Source organism: Epinephelus lanceolatus, chromosome 8 (assembly GCF_041903045.1).
Source record: "Epinephelus lanceolatus isolate andai-2023 chromosome 8, ASM4190304v1, whole genome shotgun sequence".
In the NCBI taxonomy this organism is placed as follows: Eukaryota; Metazoa; Chordata; class Actinopteri; order Perciformes; family Serranidae; genus Epinephelus; species Epinephelus lanceolatus.
This window is the reverse complement of record NC_135741.1, coordinates 20,757,309-20,784,037: the sequence shown is the minus strand read 5'-3', so window position 1 is coordinate 20,784,037 and position 26,729 is coordinate 20,757,309. Positions and strand designations below refer to the sequence as shown.

Sequence of the window (26,729 nt, the reverse complement as noted above, 5' to 3'; positions counted from 1 at the left end):
AGCAAAAATACTAGAATCTCTAGTAAATGTCCAACTTAAATCATTCCTTTCAGCACATTCTATTCGAAGTACTCCCCAATCTGGTTTTAGAGAAAAGCACAGCACTATTACTGCGGTCACTCTTGTTTTAAATGACATCATTTCAACTTTGGATAATAAGAAACACTGTGCAGCTCTTTTTATTGACCTTTCTAAAGCATTTGATACAGTTGATCATGCTTAATAAACTTATTGGTACTTATTGGTACAATATTGGTTTTGATGAAGTTGCATATAATTGGTTCCAGAGTTGGTTGGTTCCCAGATTGCAAAAGGTGTCCCACAAGGCTCAGTCCTTGGTCTTGTTCTGTTTACACTTTATATAAATGATATTGTTTCTGCTATAACTGGGTACGCTGATGATACTATTTTGTATTGCACTGCGGATACTGCACAGTCTGCTGTTGCATCTCTTCAACTCTGTTTTGCTGATTTAGAAGTTGCACTCAGTATCCATAAGTTAGTCTTAGACGCAGATAAAACCAAATTTATGTTTTTCACTAGAGCCAATAATATTAATTTGGATAACCTCATCATCACAACTAAAAGTGGCACCAATATTGAAAGAGTCATGGAATACAAATACCTTGGCATTTGGATTGATGTGATGTTATCTTTCAAAAATCATGTAATAAATTTGGGAAGCAAACTAAGGCAAAAGATTGGCTTTAGGAATAAATCCTGCTTCCCACTGCATTGTAGAAAAATGCTTGTTGAGGCAACTTTTCTATCAGTTTTAGATGATGGTGACATCTTGTACAGGCATGCTTCGACAGCGACTTTAAAACCCCTTGATGCTGTCTACCATTCTGCACTCAGGGTCATTACTGGTGATGCTTATAACATTCATCACTGTATCCTGTACAAAAAAGTTGGGTGGTCCTCTCTCTCTGAGAGGCAAGATTTGCACATGTATTTGTTAATTTCCAAGGCCCTTATTGGAAAGCTGCCTTCTTACATTAATTTACATTAACATTAAACTAGAACTAATGACTGGCTTACACTCTACGTCCCCCGTGTTCATACAGAGCTTAGAAGAACTGCTTTTGGCTTCTTTGCACCATCAACCTCGAACACACTACACAGCACTTAAAAAATGAATTCATTGGTAACTGTTGGTCATTTTAAATCCACAGTCTCAAACCTTTTCATTTCTGTTTGTACCTGTTTTTAATTGATTTTGTTGTTACTCTATTTTAATTGTATTCATATGTTTGTTTTATTGATTGTCCTCTTTCTTGCTCGACGTCATTGTAAATGAAGGCTTTGCCCTCAATGATTTTCGAGTTTAAATAAAGACAAAAAAATAAATAAATGAAGTTTTACGGTATATACCTAATTGAATTGAAGTTTCGGTTTTACTTATCTTCCTCTGGCTATACTCTCTGTCTGTCTGATGAGGTGGATAAACCAGTTTTATATGCCAGAATCATTTATTGAAAGTGTGGTGTCATGTTGCTCTGTAAACACTGCAGCTTGTGACTCTGACGTGATTGGTTGGTCCTATGTGCAGTGGTTGGTAAATACTATGGAGGAGAAACTGAACAGGACTGGCACCTGCTCTCTGTTACTGCAGCCCAACACTGCAATCCAGCAGTGCATTTAACATACTGTGAGGGAACTACCTGAGTGTTACTATCAGTTTTATCTGTGTTTTTTATTAGTATGTTCCCACAATAGTTTTCGCTTTCATGCTCACTTTTTCTCTCCTGTGCGCTCTCTCAAAAATGCAGATAAGCTTCATCAGCAGGAAGATAACCAAATAAAATGAAGACAAAACTGGGAGTGGTTTTTCCTGGTACTATTTTGGGTCCTAAATAGGTGTGTCTAACTTTTTGTTCTGCCAGGTGCTTAATGATTTCATCAGCGTGTTTTTAAAGTCATCCCTGTGTAGCTGTGGCTTTATGCTTGGGCTCACTGGGCCTTATGCAAGAGCATTTTCCTATACTTATCCTGAGCCTCTTTTTCTTCTGTGAAGTTTGCTCCTTTGAGTGCTCCAAGTCCGATTCACCAAACCCTCGTAACTGCACAACATTCTTGTGAATTTCATGTCATTCTGATGAAAAGCAGCTGTGCATATTTGTGAGATTTAAAGGTGCTGTATGTAACTCTGGAGAAAGACAGGTGATTGTTGAGTCTCATTCCCAGGTCGTCAAATACCGACGCTTTGGGGTGATGGTTCAACCAGACGACCAACCCAAAGCATTGGTGTTTGACGACCCGGGAATGAGACTCAACAATCAACTGTCTTCTTCCAGAGGTACATACCTTTAATCATTAGCACAATCAGTGTCCATACATTTCAATGTAGGGCTACCTCTGCTGCGTTTATGGCCAGGTTTTGTTTCACTTTTGATAGTCGGTGCCCTGAAATGTTTTTGTTGTCTACTCTGTCACAAAAGAATTTTACTATCACAACAGTGAACAAACTTATGTGTGGTGGAGACATTAAAGACAGGTATTGTTCAAACCTATGACGAGTGTATTGAGGACCCAAATGCTGCACTCTGAAAGTCAGTGACAGTTGGTCATGACCTTTAATTAAACACAGGCAAAGAAGGCACTTGGGCAGATGAAGAAACACAGTTTGTCTTCAGGCCCAGAGCCCACACACAGACCAGGTGAGTAGACAGGACAGGCAGATGAGCCGACGAGGGACCAGCAGGAGGTAAGTCAGGCGATGGATCAAGGAGCCGACAGGTAGGTGAAAGGAGAATACACACACAAGGCAGTGTGTAGCGTCTCACAGACAGTTCCTGAGCTGCAGCAGGCCACTGACATCCATCTCAGCCTCCTCTTCCACGGCAGGTGAGTTGTCCGGCCCTGAGGATGGCTCCTCCTCAGGGGAGCAGAGGTAGGAAGACTGGAAAATTACTAAAGGAGAGGGAGAGCAGGGCACCTGGGAGGGAGGAGCTGTGACAATAACATCATTAGTGTGACTATCCTGATATAGCCAGCGCTCGTCAGATCAACATCAGAAATGACAAACAGCTACGACCTCTGGACGCTACAAAGAATTGAACTGTGATTGATGGGAAGTGGATGAAACTTGCGAATACCTACAAGACGAAGAACGAGGACATAGGTGGATAAATTTAAAGGTAGGTTTTCTGGTTTGGTAAAATTAATTGATGACTAGTTTTCATCTCACTGCTGGCTGAAATAAGTTAGCTGTTGAGAACAAGCTGTTGCAGCTGTTTTTACAAAAAAAAATAAATAAATAAAATGTTGTGCAGTATGGTAGAAATTATCAAGGTTATTTGTCATAATAAATACAATGTAATATAGGACTGCTATTACACTGTTTCTCCATTGTATACACATATGAAATTAAACTATGCACACAATTATGAAAACTTGGAACTCATGTATCAACACCAACAAATGTTTTTTTGGTCAGCCTTCCTCTCCGTTCTCTCTGCTGCTCCATTTTTCTCTGACACAGCAGAAGTCACCTGAGGCCTTTGTAATGCTCTGACACAGGATTGGTGTGTTTTGCTAATTGTGTTTGAGCAGGTGAGATGTGAGTAAGACCAGCTTGTTATTACAGTGTTTCTCCATTGTATACACATTAAACTATGCACACAATTATGAAAACCTGAAGCTCATGTATCAACACCAAGACTCCAGCTGGCAAAACACACTTTTCTTACTGTAGTGTTTTACAAACAGTATCAGATATTAAATTACTGTGAGTTTTGCCAAAACAGGTAACATTTGTGTATTCTCAAAATTCTGACAATGTCGCAGTATTACAGTTTTTTCTCAAGTTATTTAAACACATTTCCTGAAACTACTGCTTCCTTTTTTTCTCCATTTTTAAAGCGTTGGGTTTTTTTGTCACAAAATAAGCTGCATTTTTTGGTGTATGTATTTTCTGTAAAGACTGTTGCCATATTTTAATATCATACTGTGGATGTATCAGATAAACATTGCATTGATACAATCTAGGTCATAGCTCATTTGACAGACAAATGTGCGTGCGTCATAGAATATGGCGGACATTTGTTCGGAAATGATCTCCACCTGGACTAAACTCACAACCCAGAGTCACACTGTAAACCTATAGTTGACACTGTAACATTGTTAGAGTTGTAAAAATACTCAGATGTTACCTGTTTTGGCCAGACTCACAGTAATTGAAGTGATAGAGTAAGTACAATGAGAAACACTACAGTAAGAAATGATAAGAATGTCTTTCTGGGGATGTGATGATGAAATAAGTGCTCAAATACAAAAAGGTCACAAAATAGATATTTATTTGTTTCTGTAATACGAAAAGATTTTCATCTGACTGTAAAATAAATGTTTTTTGGTGTATATATTTTCTGTAAAGACTGGTGCCGTATTGTAGTATCATACTGTGGATGTATCAGATAATCATTGCATTGATACAATCTAGGTCATAGCTCATTTGACAGACAAATGAGCGGACATTTGTCAATCAAATGAGCTCCAACTGGACTAAACTCACAACCCAGAGTCATACTGAATGTCTTTCTGGGGATGTGATGATGAAATAAATGCTCAAATACTAAACAGATATTTATTTGTTACTGTAATACGATAACATTTTCATCTGACTGTAAAACAAATGTTTTTTGGTCGGCCTTCCTCTCCGTTCTGCTGCTCCATTTTTCTCTGACACAGCAGAAGTCACCTGAGGCCTTTGTAATGCTCTGACACAGGATTGGTGTGTTTTGCTAATTGTGTTTGAGCAGGTGAGATGTGAGTCAGAACAGCTTGTAATAAGGGCGTGTTGTTTTACAGGCCAGATTTTTTCAGGTGAACAAAGTGTGCTAAATTATGCAAAAATGTGATTTAAAAATCTCTACTTGAGTTAAAACAATGGAATTGTGCTCAAAGTTCAGCAGTCTGGAGTCTTGGTGTTGATACATGAGCTTCAAGTTTTCAGAACTGTGTCCATAGTTTTACTCTATGTGTGTATACAGTGAAGAAAAACTGTAACTTTAATCTGAGGTAAGACTCTGGGAAGTGAGTTTAGTCCAGCTGGATCGGACAGACAAATGTGCACTGTATCCTATACTGATACAAAGTAAATTCACATTGTATCACAATATGGAAACAGTCTTTACAGTTTACATATAGCAAAAAATTGCAGCCTATTTTGAGACGAAAAAACCTAAACTAAAAGCTGAAAAAGGAGAAAAAACGGAAAGTATTTATACACAGTTTTAAAAATTTAAATAAGTAGCATGGCCTCATTAAGCCAAAGCATACAGTATATAAACAGTATTTTAATTGTTGCATTTTAAATTTCTCTGAGGTGGTTGCAGTAATTCAGTGCAAGAACACTCACCTCACTGGATTTATTTTTGTTTCACGCCTCACTTTTCTTTCTTGAACTCATTCCCTACTGTGCTCTTATGTACATTCTTTTTTCCATAGAAATCACTTTCTCCAGAAAATCCAGCACAGTATCAGGAAGCTTTGGAAGATGGCAGAGCAAGGACAGCACAAGGTAACACATCGTATTTAAATTAAAACATTTTCTATGTCAAAGTATAGCAGTTTGGTGTGGTCTCAAAGAGGTGTGATTTTAACTCTTCTCACGTGTTTTTTTTTCTTTCAATGATCTGCCATTCATTTGAATGGAAAAAATTATGTTGTTTTTTGTGATTTTCATAAAGACCGCTTGGTAAATCTCTGTTGAACAAGAAGAATAAACACAACGGATCATATATAGTTGCCTTGCTGTTGCACAGCAGGCACCCTCAATAAAGGAAAACTAGTTCACTAATTGTACCTTTACTGGTATCTCCTGGGTCATAGATAAACTAGGTGTGTCCCATTTTTGTTGTATTTTGTTCTATCACATGCTCAGTGATCCTGTCAGGGTGTTGTTCAGCCATTCCTCTGTAGCTTTGGCTTCATGTTTGCTTCTGGTTTTACTGGTACTCTTGTAAACATAACAGGACTTGGTTTCTGTTCTATGTGCTGTGCCAGGTGTTTAATGATCCCATCCACGGGCATATGACATTACACCCACTGCTCGTCAAAATCATTGACACACCTCAGTTCCAGAGACTACGAAACATCAAGCAGCTTGGAGGGGCTTACTTTGTTTACCCTGGAGCATCCCACAACCGCTTTGAACACTCTATTGGGTAGGTCCGCATATTATCAGATAGATACAGTTTTGTGTCCCGAGCAAATCACAATCCAAAGCAGGAAGAAAAGCACCTAATATAACTGATACAACCAAAGCAAACACATTAGTATAGGTATAGTAAAAGTTGATGTTTCCAGTTTTGCAGCAGGATACTCGTGTGGTAATTGTGTAACCCGTTTTTTGTTGTTGTGTTCTGTATGTGGGGATAAAGGGTGGGGCACCTAGCAGGAGAACTTGCAAAAGCTCTGCATGCAACGCAGCCAGAACTCCTCATCACTGAAAGAGACATCCTTTGTGTGCAGATTGCTGGTCTTTGCCATGACCTGGGTGAGCCCTTTGACCAAGTGGGAGAGCACTTATTGTGAAATATTTGCAGCAAGGGCAACAATTGTTTAAATGTACAACAGCTTTTTCAGACAGTCTCTCCTGGAAGGCAGTTATAGTGTTGGCACACATTTGTAGCTACACCAAAAAAGTGGCTCCCTCATTCATTATCAGTGAGATAGACAGTCAATAGTCATGTTTTTTAGTCCGCAGTTAAGATCTGAGGTTATATTAATCATAGTCACTATAAATCATCATAAACAGATACGCTCAAATTTTTCTGGAAATTCTGAAATTAATATTAGCGCTGAATTTGGATGGAAACTAGTGTTTTATAGACACACAGTGGAACTGTGTGTATGGCATGACTACTGGTATGTTGTTGCTTTAAAGAAAATAATGCAAACAATAATAACAGTCATTTGCAGCAGATTACAAAACATATTTTTATAATATCATCAATATCAGTAAAGGCCTGTCTCTAATACTAGCCTAAAATAAAACAGGCCTGATAAGATACACTCACAAATGTTTCACTTCACAGTTTGACTTATGTTATGGTATCTCCCATATCTAGGACATGGACCCTTTTCCCATCTGTATGATGGGACGTTCATCCCCGAGGCACGTCCAGGACATGAGTGGAGGGTGAGAAACTGTTATTTCTGTTGTCCCTGACATATGACATGATATGAAATACTGTAAAACTTCAATTAAAAGCCTTGTCTCAATTAAACACCCAGTCTCTTTCACTAGCCTGGTGTGGCTACACACTTTGCTAAATGAACACCTGTCTTAATCAGACGCCTGGTCTGGTTTTCAAGCAGTTCATGTTTTATTATAGAAGTTCTTCAGATGTATAAAACCAGGTTGTTGGCGACCTCAAATCATGTGTCCATTCCTCTATTACTCTGTAAGTTATTCATATTCTTTTAGTCTGTAAGGGTCCTCACATCAAAAGAATCCAAATGAATCCTAGTTGTAAATATTGTTTTGCAGGATAAAGTGATGTTGTGTTGGTATGCTGGGTGCCGTAACTCTCTGATGTGCTGTCTATCTGACCTAAATCGAATGAATGATTCATAATTGAGCCCTAATGTTTAAACAAGTAATATTCATATTGGTTTACATAAACTGTTTGATTGTACAGTACAGGCCAAAAGTTTGGACACACCTTCTCATTCAATGCGTTTTCTTTATTTTCATGACTATTTCCATTGTAGATTCTCACTGAAGGCATCAATACTATGAATGAACACATGTGGAGTTATGTACTTAACAAAAAAAGGTGAAATAACTGAAAACATGTTTTATATTCTAGTTTCTTCAAAATAGCCACCCTTTCCTCTGATTACTGCTTTGCACACTCTTGGCATTCTCTCCATGAGCTTCAAGAGGTAGTCACCTGAAATGGTTTCCACTTCACAGGTGTGCCTTATCAGGGTTAATTAGTGGAATTTCTTGCTTTATCAATGGGGTTGGGACCATCAGTTGTGTTGTGCAGAAGTCAGGTTAATACACAGCCGACAGCCCTATTGGACAACTGTTAAAATTCATATTATGGCAAGAACCAATCAGCTAACTAAAGAAAAACGAGTGGCCATCATTACTTTAAGAAATGAAGGTCAGTCAGTCCGGAAAATTGCAAAAACTTTAAATGTGTCCCCAAGTGGAGTCGCAAAAACCATCAAGCGCTACAACGAAACTGGCACACATGAGGACCGACCCAGGAAAGGAAGACCAAGAGTCACCTCTGCTTCTGAGGATAAGTTCCTCCGAGTCACCAGCCTCAGAAATCGCAAGTTAACAGCAACTCAGATCAGAGACCAGATGAATGCCACACAGAGTTCTAGCAGCAGACCCATCTTTAGAACAACTGTTAAGAGGAGACTGCGCCAATCAGGCCTTCATGGTCAAATAGCTGCTAGGAAACCACTGCTAAGGAGAGGCAACAAGCAGAAGAGATTTGTTTGGGCCAAGAAACACAAGGAATGGACATTAGACCAGTGGAAATCTGTGCTTTGGTCTGATGAGTCCAAATTTGAGATCTTTGGTTCCAACAGCCGTGTCTTTGTGAGACGCAGAAAAGGTGAATGGATGGATTCCACATGCCTGGTTCCCACTGTGAAGCATGGAGGAGGAGGTGTGATGGTGTGGGGGTGTTTTGCTGGTGACACTGTTGGGGATTTATTCAAAATTGAAGGCACACTGAACCAGCATGGCTACCACAGCATCCTGCAGCGACATGCCATCCCATCCGGTTTGCGTTTAGTTGGACGATCATTTATTTTTCAACAGGACAATGACCCCAAACACACCTCCAGGCTGTGTAAGTGCTATTTGACCAAGAAGGAGAGTGATGGAGTGCTGCGGCACATGACCTGGCCTCCACAGTCACCGGACCTGAACCCAATCGAGATGGTTTGGGGTGAGCTGGACCGCAGAGTGAAGGCAAAGGGGCCAACAAGTGCTAAACACCTCTGGGAACTCCTTCAAGACTGTTGGAAAACCATTTCAGGTGACTAACTCTTGAAGCTCATGGAGAGAATGCCAAGAGTGTGCAAAGCAGTAATCAGAGCAAAGGGTGGCTATTTTGAAGAAACTAGAATATAAAACATGTTTTCAGTTATTTCACCTTTTTTTGTTAAGTACATAACTCCACATGTGTTCATTCATAGTTTTGATGCCTTCAGTGAGAATCTACAATGTAAATAGTCATGAAAATAAAGAAAACGCATTGAATGAGAAGGTGTGTCCAAACTTTTGGCCTGTACTGTATTTCCCATCTTTGCTGAGCAACAGTTTTATATTCCTTTCAACAGTGAAAGGAATTAAAGGCCTGTCCCATATAGACGCCTGTTGATGTCAGTGATTTAAGCAATTAGTAGCCCGGGCTATTAATTGAAGTTTTGCAGTGATAACCACTGAAATCATCGTACATAGGTGAGTCGGGCTCAATGAGGAGAGGGGAGAGCGATTCTTGGTCTCTGCTGCTGATATTTTAGTGTGGGGCAGTGTGGTTCTTTCAGCCAGATGAACCTAAAGGTCGACATGGCACAGGCTTGAGAAGTTACAAGTCTTTCCTGTTTCAATACTCCATCTGTTACAATCAACAAAGTGAACCCAAGCACAGAACACAGACTCAGGAAGAAAGTGATACTTACACCTCTGTGAACAGATGTTCCTTTACCCAAGTTTGGACCTATTATGTAATATATAATGTGTGCAATTAAATATGGAATCCATCAGCTGTGTAATTCTGGGCTCATACTCATGTTTAAAATATCAATTTAATAATAATATTAATTATGAAAAAATAACTGTTCAGTCCTTCATTATGCTATCTTTGAATGAGCACAAATGTATTCATACAAATTTAGAAGAAAGAACTAAAATAACTGCTTCAAAAGCCTTATTACTATATTTCATAAATTCCCTCTCTAATATTTGTTTCATATTGGATACATCAACAAATTTCTTCTTCAAACAACTGCATTTATTCACGTTTCTCACCAAACGCTACATTTTACAAGATCACATTTGAACACCTCATGAGAACAACCTTTGCCCAATACTCATTTTACTGAAAAGAGCTTGAACACATCATAATGTGATTAATACGTTAAATAATTCTCCTCCTGCTGATGTCAAACACAGATTAGTTGTTCACAATGTGGCATTGTCAAGGAAACGATATGGTGTGTCACCTGACGTGTCGATGGTTACTTTACTTTGTCCTTTCATCCTGACAGCGTCCCGAGGAAGATCTCTGTTCATCCCAAACATGTTTTCTATTGTCACTACTGATGTGGTACAAAAGGAAAACATCGGCCACTGCCATCGGTGGATGTCATCTTATTTGCTAATAGGCCAATGGCAGTCAGCAAGGCTATTAATAAGTGCATCCTGAAATTAAATGACATCAACATGACATATTTAACAATGGAACAACAACAACAATGAAAATGTTGATTCTCCTGACATTAATTATTGGTGCTGTAATAAATGTCAGCAGTATAATGTAAACGTCAAACCTTGGTATAATGAACCCACACAAAACATTTGTAATACATGAAATTGTGTCATTCGCGAGGCAGAGTTTGTGCAGATTTTGGAGAGAGTCACTGTTGTTGGTTTTACACCAACACCCGTCACTGGGCATCTATCTATCTATCTATCTATCTATACTTTTGCTATTAATTCTCATATATTGATGAATCTATGTATCTTGCAGCATGAGGATGCCTCTGTACAGATGTTTTATCACCTAGTGGAACGTAATGGCCTACAGCAGGAGATGGAGAGGTACGGCCTGGTGCTGCCTGTGGACCTGACCTTCATCAAAGAGATGATTGCAGGACCACTCAAAAAAAGACAGGGAGAACCGCACACAGAGACAGTTGATGAGGTTTGTTCCTTTGTTCCTAGCTAATAAGATCAACCCGTAGAGCTCTGCTGTTACTTCGAAATGTGTGTAGTTGAACTCAAAAGTTATGACTGCACAGATTGTAGATTCTAACATATTATATTTGCAACAGTGAGATTAAATCTGCCGTTCTCTTTAACTGTTATTTCCATCGTTATGTCCAATTGTTGTTTCTAATATTGATGACTATTTTGTTTACTTCAACAATTAATTTTCCTATCATTACATCAGTTACTTAAAAGAGAACTGCAGATGTAATTTCACTGTTACAAATATAATATGTTATATCAATAAGCTGTCAAACAGGTGTTAACGAGGTGTGAAGCTGTCATCTGTTTGTGGCTCAGTAAATGTGTCGTGTGCAGAGGATTGTGGGTCAGAGTAGCCAGAAAAGCATGCTGGCTTGCATACTGCAAAATCGGACAGGATGTAGTAGAACATCCTGGTATGTTTGGTACTAATGTTGTGCTGTGGACTGTATTTCTTTACCACATGGTCACTGGTTGTCTGTCATATATTTCTCCTTATATGTCTTGTTGTATGTTTCTTTTTACTGTGCCTGCCTCAGGAATCACTCCTTAAGGGGCATACAGAGTTATCTGAACTGACTAAAAGGTGCAGAACATCAGTCCTGCCTATGTAAACTGTTTGAAATCATTCAGTATCATTATTACTACAGCAGCCAGTGTCTAATGTCAATAATGTGCTGTCATCTCTGCAGTGGCCATATGAAGGCCGTTCAAAGGACAAGTCCTTCCTCTATGAAATTGTGGCCAACAAACCAAATGGCATTGATGTGGACAAGTTTGACTACTTTGCCAGGTGAGGCTTGTTGTTCAGCTACTGAAGAGAAATTCACTTTGTGATGCAGAGTGACAAATTATTATGTGTTATTTCCCCAGAACAATTACAACATTCTCCTGATTTTAACAGTATGGAGCAATCTCCAGGGTGCTTTGATTAGTTTAACATAAAAAGCCTATTTTCTTCACACATTTCTTTACTGTCTCCTCTCAGGGACTGCCACCACCTGGGCATCCGGAACAACTTTGACCATCTCCGCTACTTTAGGTTTGCCAGGGTGTGTGAGATGGACGGGCAGAAGCACATCTGCTCTAGGGACAAGGTGCTGACTTTGCTACATCTTCTTTTTGATCGGATTTTAAAACAACAATCTGTTCAGATGATTAGATGTGACTAAAATACATGTAATTCTTTTAATAGGAGGTGAACAATCTGTATGACATGTTCCACACAAGGTACAGTCTCCACAGAAGAGCCTACCAGCACAGTGTGAACAACATCGTGCAGTTCATGTAAGTACTGACCCTTCTCAGGTTTATACTGAAACAACATTTTGCTTTGTCTGCTGTATGATGTAGCTTATTTCATACAATTGACTCTCTTGTATAATATACATTAGGTGATCACATATTGTATATGATTATCCAGGATTGCAGAGGCCTTTGTAAAAGCAGACGAGCACATCCAGATTGAAGGCTCAGGAGGGGAGATGTTCACTCTCTCCACAGCCAAAGATAACATGGAGGCCTACACCAAGCTGACAGGTCTGTAGATACCACTGTGTGCTGTAAGCTTGTGTTTTAACATTAATGCAGAGGGAGGAGTGGGCAGGATACACAAACCACCATCTGTGCCATGTTCAACAAAGACTACATGTCTTCTGAATTGTCCAAACATATTCTGTCAGACTCCTGTCAGTATTACTTCCTGTGTTCGATTGTTTTTATTTACTAACATAAATGATATGAAACACTGACAATTGTCTGAATTATTCTAAGAATTTTGGTGGTAAATGGCTCAGTTAGGCAACTTACCTGCACACATCATGTCATCAGCTGACATCATGTCTTACAGCCGACCCACTTTATTTGTGCACTTTAGCAGTTTAGTTACAACAATAACAGCTTAGCAAGCAAGGTCACCACTATTTATAAACTAACACAAAGACATGGACGAATCTTACGTCTGACCCTCGAGTGAGACAAAGATCGTCTTTATGGGCTCAAAAACTCACCATGCCGAGCTAATGTTGCTAAGCTATGATCAGACAGTTGGGTTTAGCAAATAATTGAGAGCAGAACAAACTTGCTCAGGTTTATTCATGTTTTTTCATTAAGCAGAAGTAATTTTATCAGATATATTGGTGAGTTAAACCTCTTAGTTTACAGCGTCAGTTGTTTATTTGTGAAACACTACGAATGATTTTGTGACCTTGTCTTTGGTTTGTTCTAACTGATCTGTCTTCTGCTCTGTTGTTTGCCCTGTAGATGATGTCTTTAACCAAATACTCAACTCCTCCGATCAGGGCTTGGATGAGGCGAGGGAGATTCTACAGAGGATCATCACTCGAAACCACTACAAGTTACTGGCTGAAACAAAGTGTAAACCAAGCCAAATCAAGGTGTGCACCATGTGTTTTTGTGCCTGTACAGCAAAACACTTCAGTTTGACATGTTATCTATTTCACTGCAGCTATAAGTACACCAATGATCATAAGAGCAGGTTTTGTTATAACAGAACTGGATGTTGTGCTCCTTTTGTGGTTGATGAGCGCAGATGTCTCTATGGGTATTGTACCTGGATGTCATGTGGAGCGCAACACATTCCTATCAGTCACAATTACTATTACAATTACAATTACTATACAATTATCGCTGCACCTTTATGCATCAAAATGTATTTCAATAAATTCTATAGATTTCTATACATCATTTCTTTTTCCCACTGTGTGACTACCATAATTAAATAAACAGATGAATTTACATGCACACAATGTGACTTGACCAGATCCCTCTTTCAACTTCATAGAGGCTGAAATGCTTCCATGCCCTAACTTTTAAACCAGGGAGTTCCAGTCAGATTGCAGCCATCTACGGTTGCTCCTGCTAATCCATTGTGGGGATATTTATGTCGTCACAGTGTCCAGTATTTGCATACTGTAACGTTTCATAGGAAACAGTATGTAACTCACATAGTGTCAAATTATAATTAGTATGCAGCCTTTTTATTTTAAAAAGTAAACTTCATCAGTTAATGACTTAGTTGATTTGAAAGCACTTTACATTCTCCAGCCTGCATAAGAGTAACACAATGAGGGGGAGGTGCTTCGCTGTGTTGTTACTGACGTCTCCAGCAGTGGAGAGCAGGGTTTCTCTCCGTTAGCTCCAGGTAAAGCCAAGATGCTGAGCGGACCAGGAACAAGATTTTTGAGGTGAAACAGACTGAGCACAGATTTATTTTCTTCACAGCAGAGGTTTTAAGTTGTTTAACGCTGCAGCATGTGTTGATCAGCTGGTCTCGTTTGTTTACATTACTGCTGATCATTGCTCCATATCATTAACATCAGTTTCTGAGTAATGGCATAGAAAGTATTCACGTTATACTTCACATTCACTTTGCAAATATTGTTATTTAGATACTTAATCAAAACATGCTCGGAATTACTGCCTTTGTGAAGATATAGCCTGTTCTCCCTCCTAGCTCGCCAAATACTGCCGCTTTGTCAGTGACTTTGGCATCAGAGACCGACGCACAGAAGCACCTTTCATGGTGATATGTTGGCAGCAGTTTGTAATGGCACTACGCCCTACTACCAAAACAGGCGCATGAGGGTACCTAGTGCGTCATATTTTGACACGTATATCCACTTACAAAGCGGCGGTATTTGAAAAGTTGGGATGTGAACGTGTTGATATGACTTACAAGTTAACTCTAGCATGTCTGTGCTGTAGATTGTCTGGATGGCGCACTGCTCTCATGGATGACAGCCCCCAGCTTACATCATCATTTTGCAAAAGCTCCATTTTCCCCATACACAGTAAAATATTCATATTAAGATTTATATACTCTGAATAGCGTTTTGAACCTTTGAATAACTGATCATGTTTCAGTGTGGACAGACGGCCAAAAATGAGAAACAAAAATATGTTTTTTTAATTTAAATTTCTAATGTGGACATATCCTTACTGTGTGTTGTCAAGATGGACTATAACTCAAACCTCTTGCCCCTCCCACTTGTCATCTTTTATCCTCCCTCCTTAAAAAGATGTTTCCCAGGTGGAAAGAGGCATTGCTTAGTGACCTTCAGGATGACAGGCTAAACCCAGAGGACTTTGTAGTTTTAGTGAGTTTTTCGTCTTATCACTTTTACTTCACTTTTCTTTCAATCTTGGCTTTTGTGGATTGAGATTTATTTTGTGAGATGCTTGTCATAATTAACTTGTGAATGTTAAATAGGGCTCTGTCTAACCCTTCTCTTTTAGGACAGTACTATGGACTATGGGAGGAAAGACAAAGACCCAATTGAAAAGGTGTATTTCTACAGCAAGAGAGATCCTACCAGAGCATTCCATATCCCCAGAGAGCGGGTCAGAACTAACGCAATGACAACAAAATCATCTCTGTCTTTCCATGAGCTATTTGTTCCTTGGGTGTATTTCTTTATAAGACAGCCTCTGTTACAGTATGGCATTTTTCTCAAGTTTATGCTGTTGTCATTCTTGTCAGGTGTCCAGCCTCCTCCCAACATGCTTTTCTGAGACGCTCATCAGGTTTTACTGTAAGAAGACTGATGAAGAGCCACTGGAGCGTGCCCGTGTGTGCTTTGGGTACTGGTGCGAAGATAGAGGGTTGCCAGTGCCTCGGGTAATATTAGGATCTAGGCTGTTAAATATAGAAAAGTACTGTGTGGGGCCCTCAGGCTTGAGGTTCTATTAAATGGCAGTGATACTGTAGTCTGTACTAGGGATGTCACGATACCAAAAATTCAGTAGTCGGTGCCGATACCAGTAAAATTACACGATTCTCGATACCAAAGTCGATACCACGGTAAAAAAAAAATCCTAAGATCCCATGTACTTAAACAAGAAAAATAGTTTATTAAAATATTTGCATATAAAATAACATTTCTATCAACAGATTGATATTACTTATATACAGGGGGGAAAGTAGTTTTAAAGTCTTGCCAGTACTATTACCAGAACCTTCATTGCTTCATATTGTTCACCTCTCCCCGCTTCATGCGTTTTTAAAGGCAAAGTCAAAAACCAAACAAACAAATAAAAACATTTTCAATATTTTACTGTACCTGTATGGAGTAGAAAGAAATTAGACACTTCACAATGTGTATAGTAAAATATTTGTTTTAACCTCTCCGCCTGGACACTGATGTCCTTGCTCCCTCCCTCCTCGCTCCTCCCTCCTCTGTTAAATGGTATCTCACAGGCGCACTACGTCATCAAACCATGTGATGTTTGGTACTGCCGGATTCAGGAAGCTCTTGGCTTTTCAAAAATAACATTGTTTTTCTTTTATTTTTTATGGATTTCGCACCAGAGCAGCCTAAACACACAAAGTCCAAAATCGCGATGAGTGGTGACAAGTCATGTCATGCCATTTTTCGACAGGAAAAGTTAAAAGATTACTTGCGATCTTATGTGGAGCCGTCTGTGGACACATAGCTCTTTTATAAAAGGTAAGAGTCTCACTCGTACCACTATTTTTGGCTGAGATACACCGTCTAGAAAGTGGGATCACAACTTTCACGTTTCACATGGCTTTATTTGGTGATATTTTATGGTGTTTCTGTGTCATAAACAACATCAGCTATCATAATCACACCTGATTTCAATAAGGTAAAATGTTTGAAGCTGGCTGAGTGTTGTTTGATCACTGATAGTACTGTTTTGAAGCCGAGTGAGCGCTCTTGTCATGTGGAGCTCCGCATGGATCTTTTCATGGAAAAAACACTGTAGAATGGTCATACTTTGAGCATCTTCCTCAAATTTGAAACAAATGTTCATTGATAGTGTGCCTACATCCCCACAGTGCCATTCACCTGCTCAGATGAAGCCACAGACAGAGTTCTGCTTACATAACATATTACCAGCATTGTTGCATGCTGTTCTTGAACAAGAACTGCTCCTATGCCGACTGTTCCTGCATTGGCTATGACCTTGGTGGGAGCATCCTTGTCAAATATGCCAAAGTGCCGGCCTCAGCTAGTTTTTCTTTAAGCGCTTTGGACGCTTGTTTTTGCTCAGGCCCGAAGTGAAACGGTGTGTCCTTCTTTGTTTATCTCCACAGAGGCTCTGATATGCTGGTGAACTGGGGTATTACGTAATCGGCTACTGTAGCCAGCTAAGCCCAGAAAGCTGCGTACCTCCGATGCATTCTCAGGTTCTTGTGCCTCAGCTACAGCTCTCACTCTCTCTGTGGTGGGACCATTGCCCTCTTTGGAAAGTAGCATGCCCATGAATATTAACTTGTTCATGTTAAACTGACACCTCTCTGTGTTTAGGGTCAGCCTACAGCTCTCCAGTCTTAACAAAACTGCATGGAGTCGTTGATCGTGGGCATGAACGATTATGTCATCGGAGATATTCTCTACCAATGCCAGACAGTGTTGTTGCAATTTCGTGTTGGTATTGTTCACTTGCAGAGAAAACGCCAAATATGAGTCTCTTATACCTAGAGGTAGACTCACAAGTCAGTCTTTAGACGCTTTGCTTAACTAAAGACTGATGTCTTTCTCCCTGATTTTGTGTTTAGATGGACGGATACAATTTCAGAGTTTACAAAAACTCCCTACGTTGCAGAACCGATAGTAAATCTGCAGCGCGGTCCATCTGTGGCTCGCTGAACTCTTGTGCTCGTACACATAGTCCGACTAGAAACACGTGTAGCGGTACAAAATGGCTCAGCTGCGCTCGCAGAAAATGCCCTCAAAGTTAGTGGATGTTTGTTGCGTTTGCGGCGACATTCTCGCCAACTAAAAGAAACAAACATAATCTTTTACAAGGCCATGACTCATCCGTCCGGCCGAACAATACATTGGCATTGGCGGACGAGAAAAGGGGGAGCGCACATTTCCGGGAGGGCGTGTCCTTTTCAAAAATGCAAGAGGCGGTGCTTTGTTGCCGGCCGTTTTCTCCAGTGTGTTAAACACACTTTAGAAAGGAGTGTCCCCAGACTATCAGAAGGCGGAGATCTCTGATTGTCTGGTGGCGAGACTAACCTAGAGGTACCTGTATGCACTGCAAACATAGTGATGTCTCTTGACTCTGGTGTGAGCTCCAGCTGGTGGTAGCCCCACTTTCGGTCCAGTTTTCTGAAAATGGCTGATCCATTCATTCCTTGTAAAAGCTTGTCCACTGTGGGAATCAGGTATCTCTCTGATGATGGCTGCATTTGCTCTTCTCATATTGAGGCACATTCTGATGTCACCTTCTGCTGCTTTTGGGGCGAGTACAACAGGATTCACCCATGGTGTGGGCAGATCTACTTATTTTATAATGTCCATTTCTAGCAGCTGATTTATTTTTTTCTCTACTGCTTTCTTTAGATGGAAGGGCACCCGTCTCAAGGGTTGTGCCACAGGTGCTACACTCTCATCAATATGTAGACTTATTTGCTTGGTGTCAGGATAGTGGTGTTAGTATTTTAAACGTTTAGTATCGGCCATCCCTAGGCCCTGCTAAGGGGGTTTCTGATGGACATCGCAAGCAGCACTTGCCACAGACGGCCGGGGGACACTAATTATAGTCTAGTTCAGCCGTGCTGGCAATGACTGTCACAAACCCCTTACAAGGTCCCTCCTCCCCTGGTCTGTCTGCCCTCCCTGTCAGCATCATATCATGAGAAGCATGAAGTGTCCTCATATTAGAAAATATATTATTAATGCTAATGTGTGATAACTTCTCTTTCAAAGATGGAGAGAACAAGAGCACAGAGGGGGCCGGCAGAAGATCCTCACGGGTAAGAATGTTCAGATAAAGTGGAGGAAATTTAAAGCTTACATAAGTAATGTAACTCTTTCATGATCTTTTTTTATCAAGCAGTGGATATGCACATAATATTTTGTTATCAGGTTAACTAATGATGTTAAAACAACGAATGAATGATAATCATTTTTGAGTTATTCAGAGTCTGTGTGAGAATACTGGATAGTTAGGACAAACACAGGCTATGTAACTGTGTAGTTTGCAGTATTGTGGTAAAGTTCACAGTAATGGACTAATGTGGCCTGATGCAGGACAGGCTTTGGTATCCATGCTCACTGTTAGCTTGGGTCAAGGGTAGCAGTCATCAATTTGAATTTAAGCTGATGACGCTCTTTAGTATCACTTGCCAAATTGCATGTTGATGCTGTGGCTAAGGTTTGGAAAGCAGCCCTGACTGAATGATAGCCCATGTAAACTCTGCTGATACCTATATTGTAGAATGCAGCCCAGAGCCACAGCAGCCTTAAAACCTGTTGAGCCCTAAAGTCCCCCAACTGGGGGGTATCAATACACTGATCAGAAGAATATAGTGATGTTGCCCATCAAATTTAACAGCAGAACCTCAGCTACAAGGCTGTAAAGAAACTTTTTACATGCCCCAAACTCAGTTTTAACATCAACTAAATAAACAACAACAACAACTAACTCCAAACAGCATCGATATCCCAACGCACTCGGTATATTTCGGGCTCCAACTCGACCACATGTTATTCAAAACACACACCATTCATCTCAAATGAAAGCTGAGACTCCACTCTTTCCACATGTATACTCCAAATCACTCTCCCTTTAACCATCACAGAGCTACAGCCCAAAGAACAACAACAACAGAAATCTCTTTGCCAAAATATATTTGTAATATGGCTCTTAGCTTATTAATTTCGCCGTAAAATGCGCATTCTGCTGTTCATTCACGCTCCGTTCGCGTACTACCGAAAGTTGTCAGTCATTCAAATGAATCCGGGCGGAAAAAAAGGTTCCGGGGGAACAAAAACAATGACCACACACAGCAGCCGACATCTCCCCACTGCGCGTTCTGCTGACTCTGATTGGCTTACAGTGCTGTCAGTCTCGTTTTGGTGGGTATGGCGTCATTCTATTGGCTCTAACGAATCAAACGAGGTGTCAATCACTCAAATCGGCCAAGCCGTCGCGGAATTACGGGCATCCAAATCTCAGAATAGAAACAGGTTCAAATGTACAGTAGTAGGTGCATATTGGTCAGTTTGGAGTGGGAAACAGAGTAAAAAAATTAAACAGACAGTTGTATGTGTATACCCTAAACATCAGTAGGGATTTACAGAAACAAAAATGAAAGAAATAGGATTGTACATGACAAAAATCGCATGCAAACATGATGCAATTTTGGAGAGCTCACCTGAATTTTCTGTACTATAACCTCTCTAATGTTGTTTTGCTTCACTTTATCAGAATCAGCCTTTGCAGAGTTAATGTTCACATATTGAGCTATATGATTTAATAGAGGTTTAGAGCTGCTGCTGCTGCTGCTGTTGCTGCTGCATCATGCCAAAGGGATACTCATCCTAAAAATGCTTCTTTTTTTTTTAGGCGAACCTCAAAATATTTCATTTGTGCTGTGTGCCATCTTCATTTACTCTTCACATATAACACATATACTGATATTTACACATCTTAACAAATCTCACAAGTGTGCCCTTTACCATGACACCAGAAGTATTCAAATAGACCTTGTGGTTGCAGAGATATATTCATTTCATTATGGATATGCAATTTTCGAGCAGAGGCCTATAAAATAGGGTCAGGTACCAAGAAGGTCAGAGGATCATAAAGCCTGTTGAAAAAGAAAACAAGTCCACCGCAGGTGACAGTACAAATCAGTTTGGCAGTTATTTTGAGATGAATCATTTTTCTCCACTACACTGCTCCTATGGATTTGGGGGCTTCCCCACCAGGCCAAGCCCCACTTTAACCCCTGAGTACAGTGCCCTGCTTCAGTGATGATGAAGTTGATATCTCAGTGCACTGCTCATGTTAATATTAATGTCTTTTTTTTTACAGGCAGGGGGGAGGCCAAGAAGCACCACAGCAAAACCCAGAGGGAGAACAAGTTTTGGCAGATGGAAATTAAAACTGAAAAAAGAAGGCAAACACTCCCTGACATCACTGGTTTATTATGATTAAAAATGATTGAAAATGATTTAAATGTTCTGTAAGGTGAGCATGTTAACACAGCAATGTGTAAACCTTGAGGACCCTGAAGTACTTATAATCAGCACTTATAATCAGCTTTATTTTAGACTCTAGCTGCAGCAGTATATGTCACACTACCACAATACTATACTGCCATTGTGTAATTCAGCTGTCAACAAATCAGTTGTCTTTGTCTGAAACTGAGTATGTATGCAGTATATTTTAGGGAATTGTTGTTGTTGTGAATTGGGAGTCTCCTATCAATCACATTTATTCTTTTTTATGCATTCTCTGTGTATTCCCTCTGATCAGGGCAAGCTGTAAAGCACTACCAACATGTGCACTGGAGTGAAAGTGAACATATAATCTGAGTTTTAGGGACATGACATATCTAAAGGTGTTTGGTTTTGATGTTAATCGTGTGACTTAATGTGGTAATCAGATCAGATATTAGTTTGACTTTGAGTGATTTTTGATTAGAGGTTGTTTTTGGTGTTGTGGTTGCAACTTGGTCATTTTACTGTATCTTTGCTCACCTACTGCATTTATCATTATAGCCAAAGGGCTGAAAGACACATTCAATTTTCTCTTATGACTGGAAGTTGGGTGCAAATCTTGCTCAACAAATATGATCCCAATAAGCCAAACTGGGGCGCCATAATTTAAGGTAAAAATTTTGAACTTGAAAAGTCCCCTATACCATAAGTCCGACTTACATGGAACTTGGCACAGACATCTATCTGCCTGACTACATTTTCTGCCATTTTCAATATTTTTTAAACCTATTTATGACATCTCCTCCTAAACTGTAGGTCCAGTTTGTACAACTAACCAATAAACTTTGAGTGGGCGTGGCTTAGCACAGAAATAGGCCAATCATTAGGACACTTTCAGGAATGTCAGTGCAGGTACCTCAAACATACCCTGAAAATCTCATTCAAATCGAGCACTAGAGGGCGCTACAAATGCAGACTAGATTTACTGCCCTGCAGTTGTCTCTGCTAACCAGTCAAGTCAAGCTTTCATCCATGTCTCTGCAGACTGTATATGTAGCCGTAGACAATGTTTCAAATATGGAGATGCAAAGAAGCTATTTTAAAATGTGGACACTTCACACACATCCTCAATCTTTGAAAACAGGCTCTTGGGAAGCACTTAGTGTTTAATCTGTCAATATGAAATAAAATAATTAGGATTACTATTATGATGACATTATATATCACTATTTCTCACTGTAGTCATACCTTAAAGCTCACTTTGCTTTCTTTGATGTAACCATTGTTGTGTTTTGCTAATGGTGTGAAAATGTATCAGATTCTTAATATGTGATGGGTCTGTAAAGAGAAACCTACCAAAGGTTATTAGAGCCTTTCAACTGTATTCCTATTGACATGGGTTGATAACAGATTATGCCTGTCTGTTTGAAATAAAACTCTTTTTCTCTCGTCATTGTGCAGTTTCACTTATCCACCCCCAGATGACATCATACATTGGTGTTTTTCTGCTGATGATTATGTGTCTGCTAAATGTTTCAACAATGTGTCATCAAAGAAAAATCTTCTGTGGACAAATTGTTAAATGCTGTATAAGCAAAAAAAGCCTCAAGGATGTTAATGAAAAAATGAAATCTTTCAGTGCTTTAAGTGTTAGGGAGTGTTTAAAATTCAATAAGGTATATACTGTAGAACTTCATTTAATAGCCCAGGCTACTATTTGCTTAAATCATTGAAGTCAACAGGCCTATATTTGGGACAGGCCTTTCATTTCTTTCACACAAAACTGTTAATCAGCAAAGATCGGAAAATACAATCAAATTGTTTATTTAAATCAGTATGAATATTACTTGTATAAAACTTTGGCTTCAGATAACATATTAATTATGAATCAGTCATGCGATCTAGCTCTGACAGACACATCAGCTCCGTGCATCAGAGAAAGAGAGTTTGACACTTGAGGATTACAGCACCTGGCATACCGACACAGTCCTGTTAAAACAATACTCACAACTTGGATTCATTTTTATCAAAAAACCTTTCAATTCTTTTGATCTGAGGGTAATTGAGGAATGGACACATAATTAGAGGTAGCCAACATCTGAAGAACCCATAGAGAAAAAAGTACTGCTTTAAAAAAAAAAACAAAAAAAACTACTGATACATAATACACCCCATTAGAGCTGCAAAGATTAAGCATTCAGGAAAAATTATCAGTTATACATCTGAAATATCAGGAAACTGTCCAGTAACACATATTTCAATTAAAGTTCTGGTTCTTTTCTCCCACTGTGAACACACTGCCTGCACTCATCTATGTATAATTTACACACTTCTGTGTGAACTCACTTTTTGTTCTCTACACATGGGTATTTTTATACAACTACACCAAGTGGCCACAAGATGTCACTGTTGCTCAAATCTTTAGAGTTCAGTCTGCTTTGTTCCAATAAAATGTGCTCTGCTGCACCATATGCCCAACTAAGTAGAACTCTTTGGTCCTCTGGGGACTTTGGTCTTTCCTTCTATGATGATGACACCCCATCTTGTTAGTAAGTGTATCTAGAAATATTTGTATCTCAACAAAGGAGGTTGGACATCTCTAGTAATATTATCATTGTTGGGTGCTGTTGGGCAAAAGTATTAGGCACTTTGACAACGTGGCAGGGAATGAATGCAAAGTGACTGATGAGGTAATGAGATGCAGGTGTGTTTGGTTTGGAGAAAGAGTCTTTTCCAGGGAAAACATTTTGACATGTCATAGTAGCAAACGCACAGGTGCAAATAATGACATTAATAATGGCTGAATTCCATTAAGCTGCTTTGATTTCAGGTTCCTGCGTGCCTGCTTACTCTTACTAGGACACTTAAATATGACAGAGCCATCGTTCATGTTATCAGTAACACCTGTGCTTTTCCTACTATGACAAGTCAAAATGTCTGCTGTGATAAAAGCCTACATGTGGCTGTAGATGAGGGACAGAGAAACAGACCGTTATATCTTAACTGAAAAGTATGGACTTTATTAAAATGAAGCAACAAAAAGATCAAGTGAAGATAAACTGATATTTATCTTACTTTATCATGACGAAAACTCTGTCTGTTCCATGTTTTTCACCTCACTGACTTGGTCAATCCATGTGAAATTTGGCACAGTGGTAGAGGCTCATGGGAGGATGCGAATGAAGCAATATTACATCAATTGGCCAAAGGGGGGCGCTATAGCAACCGATTGAAATTGCAAACTTTGAATGGGTGTATCTCATGCTCCGTATGTCGTAGAGACATGAAACTTTGCACAGAGATGTCTCTCCTCACGAGAAACAAATTTGCCTCAAGAACCCATAACTTCTGGCTATATAGATTTTCCGCCATTTTGAATGTTTTGAAAAACACTTAAAATCGATCTCTTCCTAGGAAGTTTGACCGATCTGTATGAAACTCGGTGAACATAATCTAGGGACCAATATCTAAAGTTCCCTCTTGGCAAAAGTTGGAAAACTTACTAAAACTGAGCTTCTATAAGGCAATGAATATTGCGGAGGGCGTGGCTCATCACATAAAGGTGTATAACATCTCAAGGGTTTCACCGATCACCACGCAACTTTGTAGGCATATGACCACACATAATTTGAGGGGACCCCTCCATTATTGACCCCATCAAACACAGTAGGGGCGCTAGAGAGCTCATTTCTTATCTAGGCCTAACTGCCATATGGATTTTTCCTAAACTTGGTAGATATGTAGAACAGGATGCCTCAAGGTGACTGGAGAAATTTAACTCTAATTGGCAACTGGGTGGCGCTATAACAACAGAAAAATGGCTAAAATGCGACAGATCGCTGTGGCTGCAATCCAAACTCCGTCTGAATACATTGCTCTTCTTAATGGGTTCAGTTGACTATTTAATCTGCAATTTCCTATGACCTGTATCCCAAACACACACCATGTGAAACTGTATGTGGACAACTGTGCACTCAATGGGTATGGACTAGTTTGGATATATTTTGATTACTGATGTGGTTAGTGTTTTGTTAAGAACTGAAAATGAGGTGAGTAAAGATGAACATGATTATACTGAGATAAAATAAAGATAAAACTTCATGTAAACAGGATTACTAATAAAGATAAAATAAAATAAAATAAAATAAAATAAAAGAATGGAATCACCCTGAATTAGGTGGTGAATAAGCTGACAGGCCGGGTCACAAGAAGGTAACTAAGAGTATTTACTAAGTACTGTAAGTGTAATTTTGAATTAGTCATGTTTTTTTATGCTTGATCTTTGTCTTTGCTGAGTAAAACACAAAAATTAGTAACAAAAACATACAAAACAAGTAAAAAATATATATATAATTATGCACACACATTAAATCGGAGCTATTATGCGTTTTTGTATTTGGAGTCTCATATATCATGTTACAATAAAAGATGTTCATGTTAAAGGAGGTCAAAGTTTTAAATAATGAGGTAAATGACAAGACAATTTCCTGGGTTTGAGGACACTCCCAGGGAAATGTTGTCATAAGCAAGCTCTGTTTTGATGCTTTTTTTCGGACTCTAGCACCTTATTTTTATTAAAAATACACAGCTTAATCACTGAATAATTGAAATGTGTACCTCTGTCCAGCCTACTTTACAGATTTCTTGTGAGTTGTGATGTTAAAAATATCAGCAGTTTATAGAAATTAGCATTAGTATTGAGTAGAAACAGAATATCTCACAACTTCTATCATTAAACATTTATTAACTATAGTTGGTGGAAAGTAAGTCAAGTACTGTACTTAAGTACAATTTTGAGATACTTGTACTTCACCTGATTATTTCTATTTTCCGCTGCTTTATATTTATACTCCACCACATCTCAGAGGACAATATTTCACTTGTTGCTACATTTATCTGACAGCTTTAGTTACTTTGCAGATTCAGATTATGAAAACAAAATATAAATTAACTGATAAATTATAATATTGTTATTTTATTTGCACTTTGGTAATTAATGTGCAGTGCTCTGCCTGCTGAGCTGCAGCCACATGCACTGAATGTCATATACAGAGATGTAGCAGAGGTGGCATTGCAATGTGAGGAAACATAATGACATAAAGTAAATGAAGCACATGTGTAATATTGAGTATATTAGGGGAATATGTGTCAGGCAAATTGTAAAAGTTACCCACACCTTGGTTAATCTGTGCAGCTCTAATGGGGTGTATTATGTATAAATAGCTGTTTTTATTTTTTATTTATAGCTGGACGTTGAAGAGTGCATGTGAGTGTGTGTGTGTGTGTGTGTGTGTGTGTGTGTGTGCATTGCACTATGTGGTGATGTGTTTCTGCATACATCCTGTGCCATGGATCATCTCATGATTTTGACAGAGTTGTAAAGAAAATAAACTGTATTGGTCGTTAAAAAATACTCAAAGAATTTAATAAGCAGCAACCATAAAACCAATTAAAAGCCAAGTCCCAATGCCCAGTCCCTTTTACGAGCCCAGTGTGGTTCCACATTTTGACAAATATACGCCTGTCTCAATTAGACGCCTGGTCTGGTTGCCAAGCAGTACTTTTTTTTTCCTACAAGTTCTTCAGATGTTGGCTACCTCAAATTATGTGTCCATTCCTCAATTACCCTCAGATCAAAAGAATTGAAAGGTTTTTTGATAAAAATGAATCCAAGTTGTGAGTATTGTTTTAACAGGACTGTGTCGGTATGCCAGGTGCTGTAATCCTCAAGTGTCGTAACTCTCTCTCTGATGCACTGTCTGTCAGAGCTAGATCGAATGACTGATTCATAATTAATATGTTATCTGAAGCCAAAATTTTATACAAGTAATATT

General features: G+C 39.2%; 1 protein-coding gene across 2 annotated transcripts; it reads left to right on the top strand.

The window, feature by feature from the left end:
- The first annotated feature begins 2,790 nt into the window (after positions 1–2,790).
- LOC144464150 (deoxynucleoside triphosphate triphosphohydrolase SAMHD1-like) lies at positions 2,791–22,348 on the top strand. Of its 2 annotated transcripts, XM_078169987.1 has the most exons (16): positions 2,796–3,140; positions 5,449–5,521; positions 6,007–6,167; positions 6,384–6,499; positions 7,074–7,144; positions 10,731–10,904; positions 11,644–11,744; positions 11,940–12,048; positions 12,147–12,238; positions 12,375–12,490; positions 13,214–13,347; positions 14,992–15,069; positions 15,209–15,313; positions 15,453–15,590; positions 18,655–18,701; positions 20,768–22,348. In XM_078169987.1, exons 2-16 carry the CDS (start codon positions 5,498–5,500, stop codon positions 20,835–20,837), a joined length of 1,536 nt encoding a protein of 511 aa, XP_078026113.1. In that variant the 5' UTR covers positions 2,796–3,140; positions 5,449–5,497; the 3' UTR covers positions 20,838–22,348. The 2 variants fall into 2 exon arrangements, with proteins under 2 accessions (XP_078026114.1, XP_078026113.1); XM_078169988.1 differs by lacking the exons at positions 18,655–18,701; positions 20,768–22,348 and adding an exon at positions 18,289–18,538 and having other exon boundaries at positions 2,791–3,140.
- Positions 22,349–26,729: the final 4,381 nt, after the last annotated feature.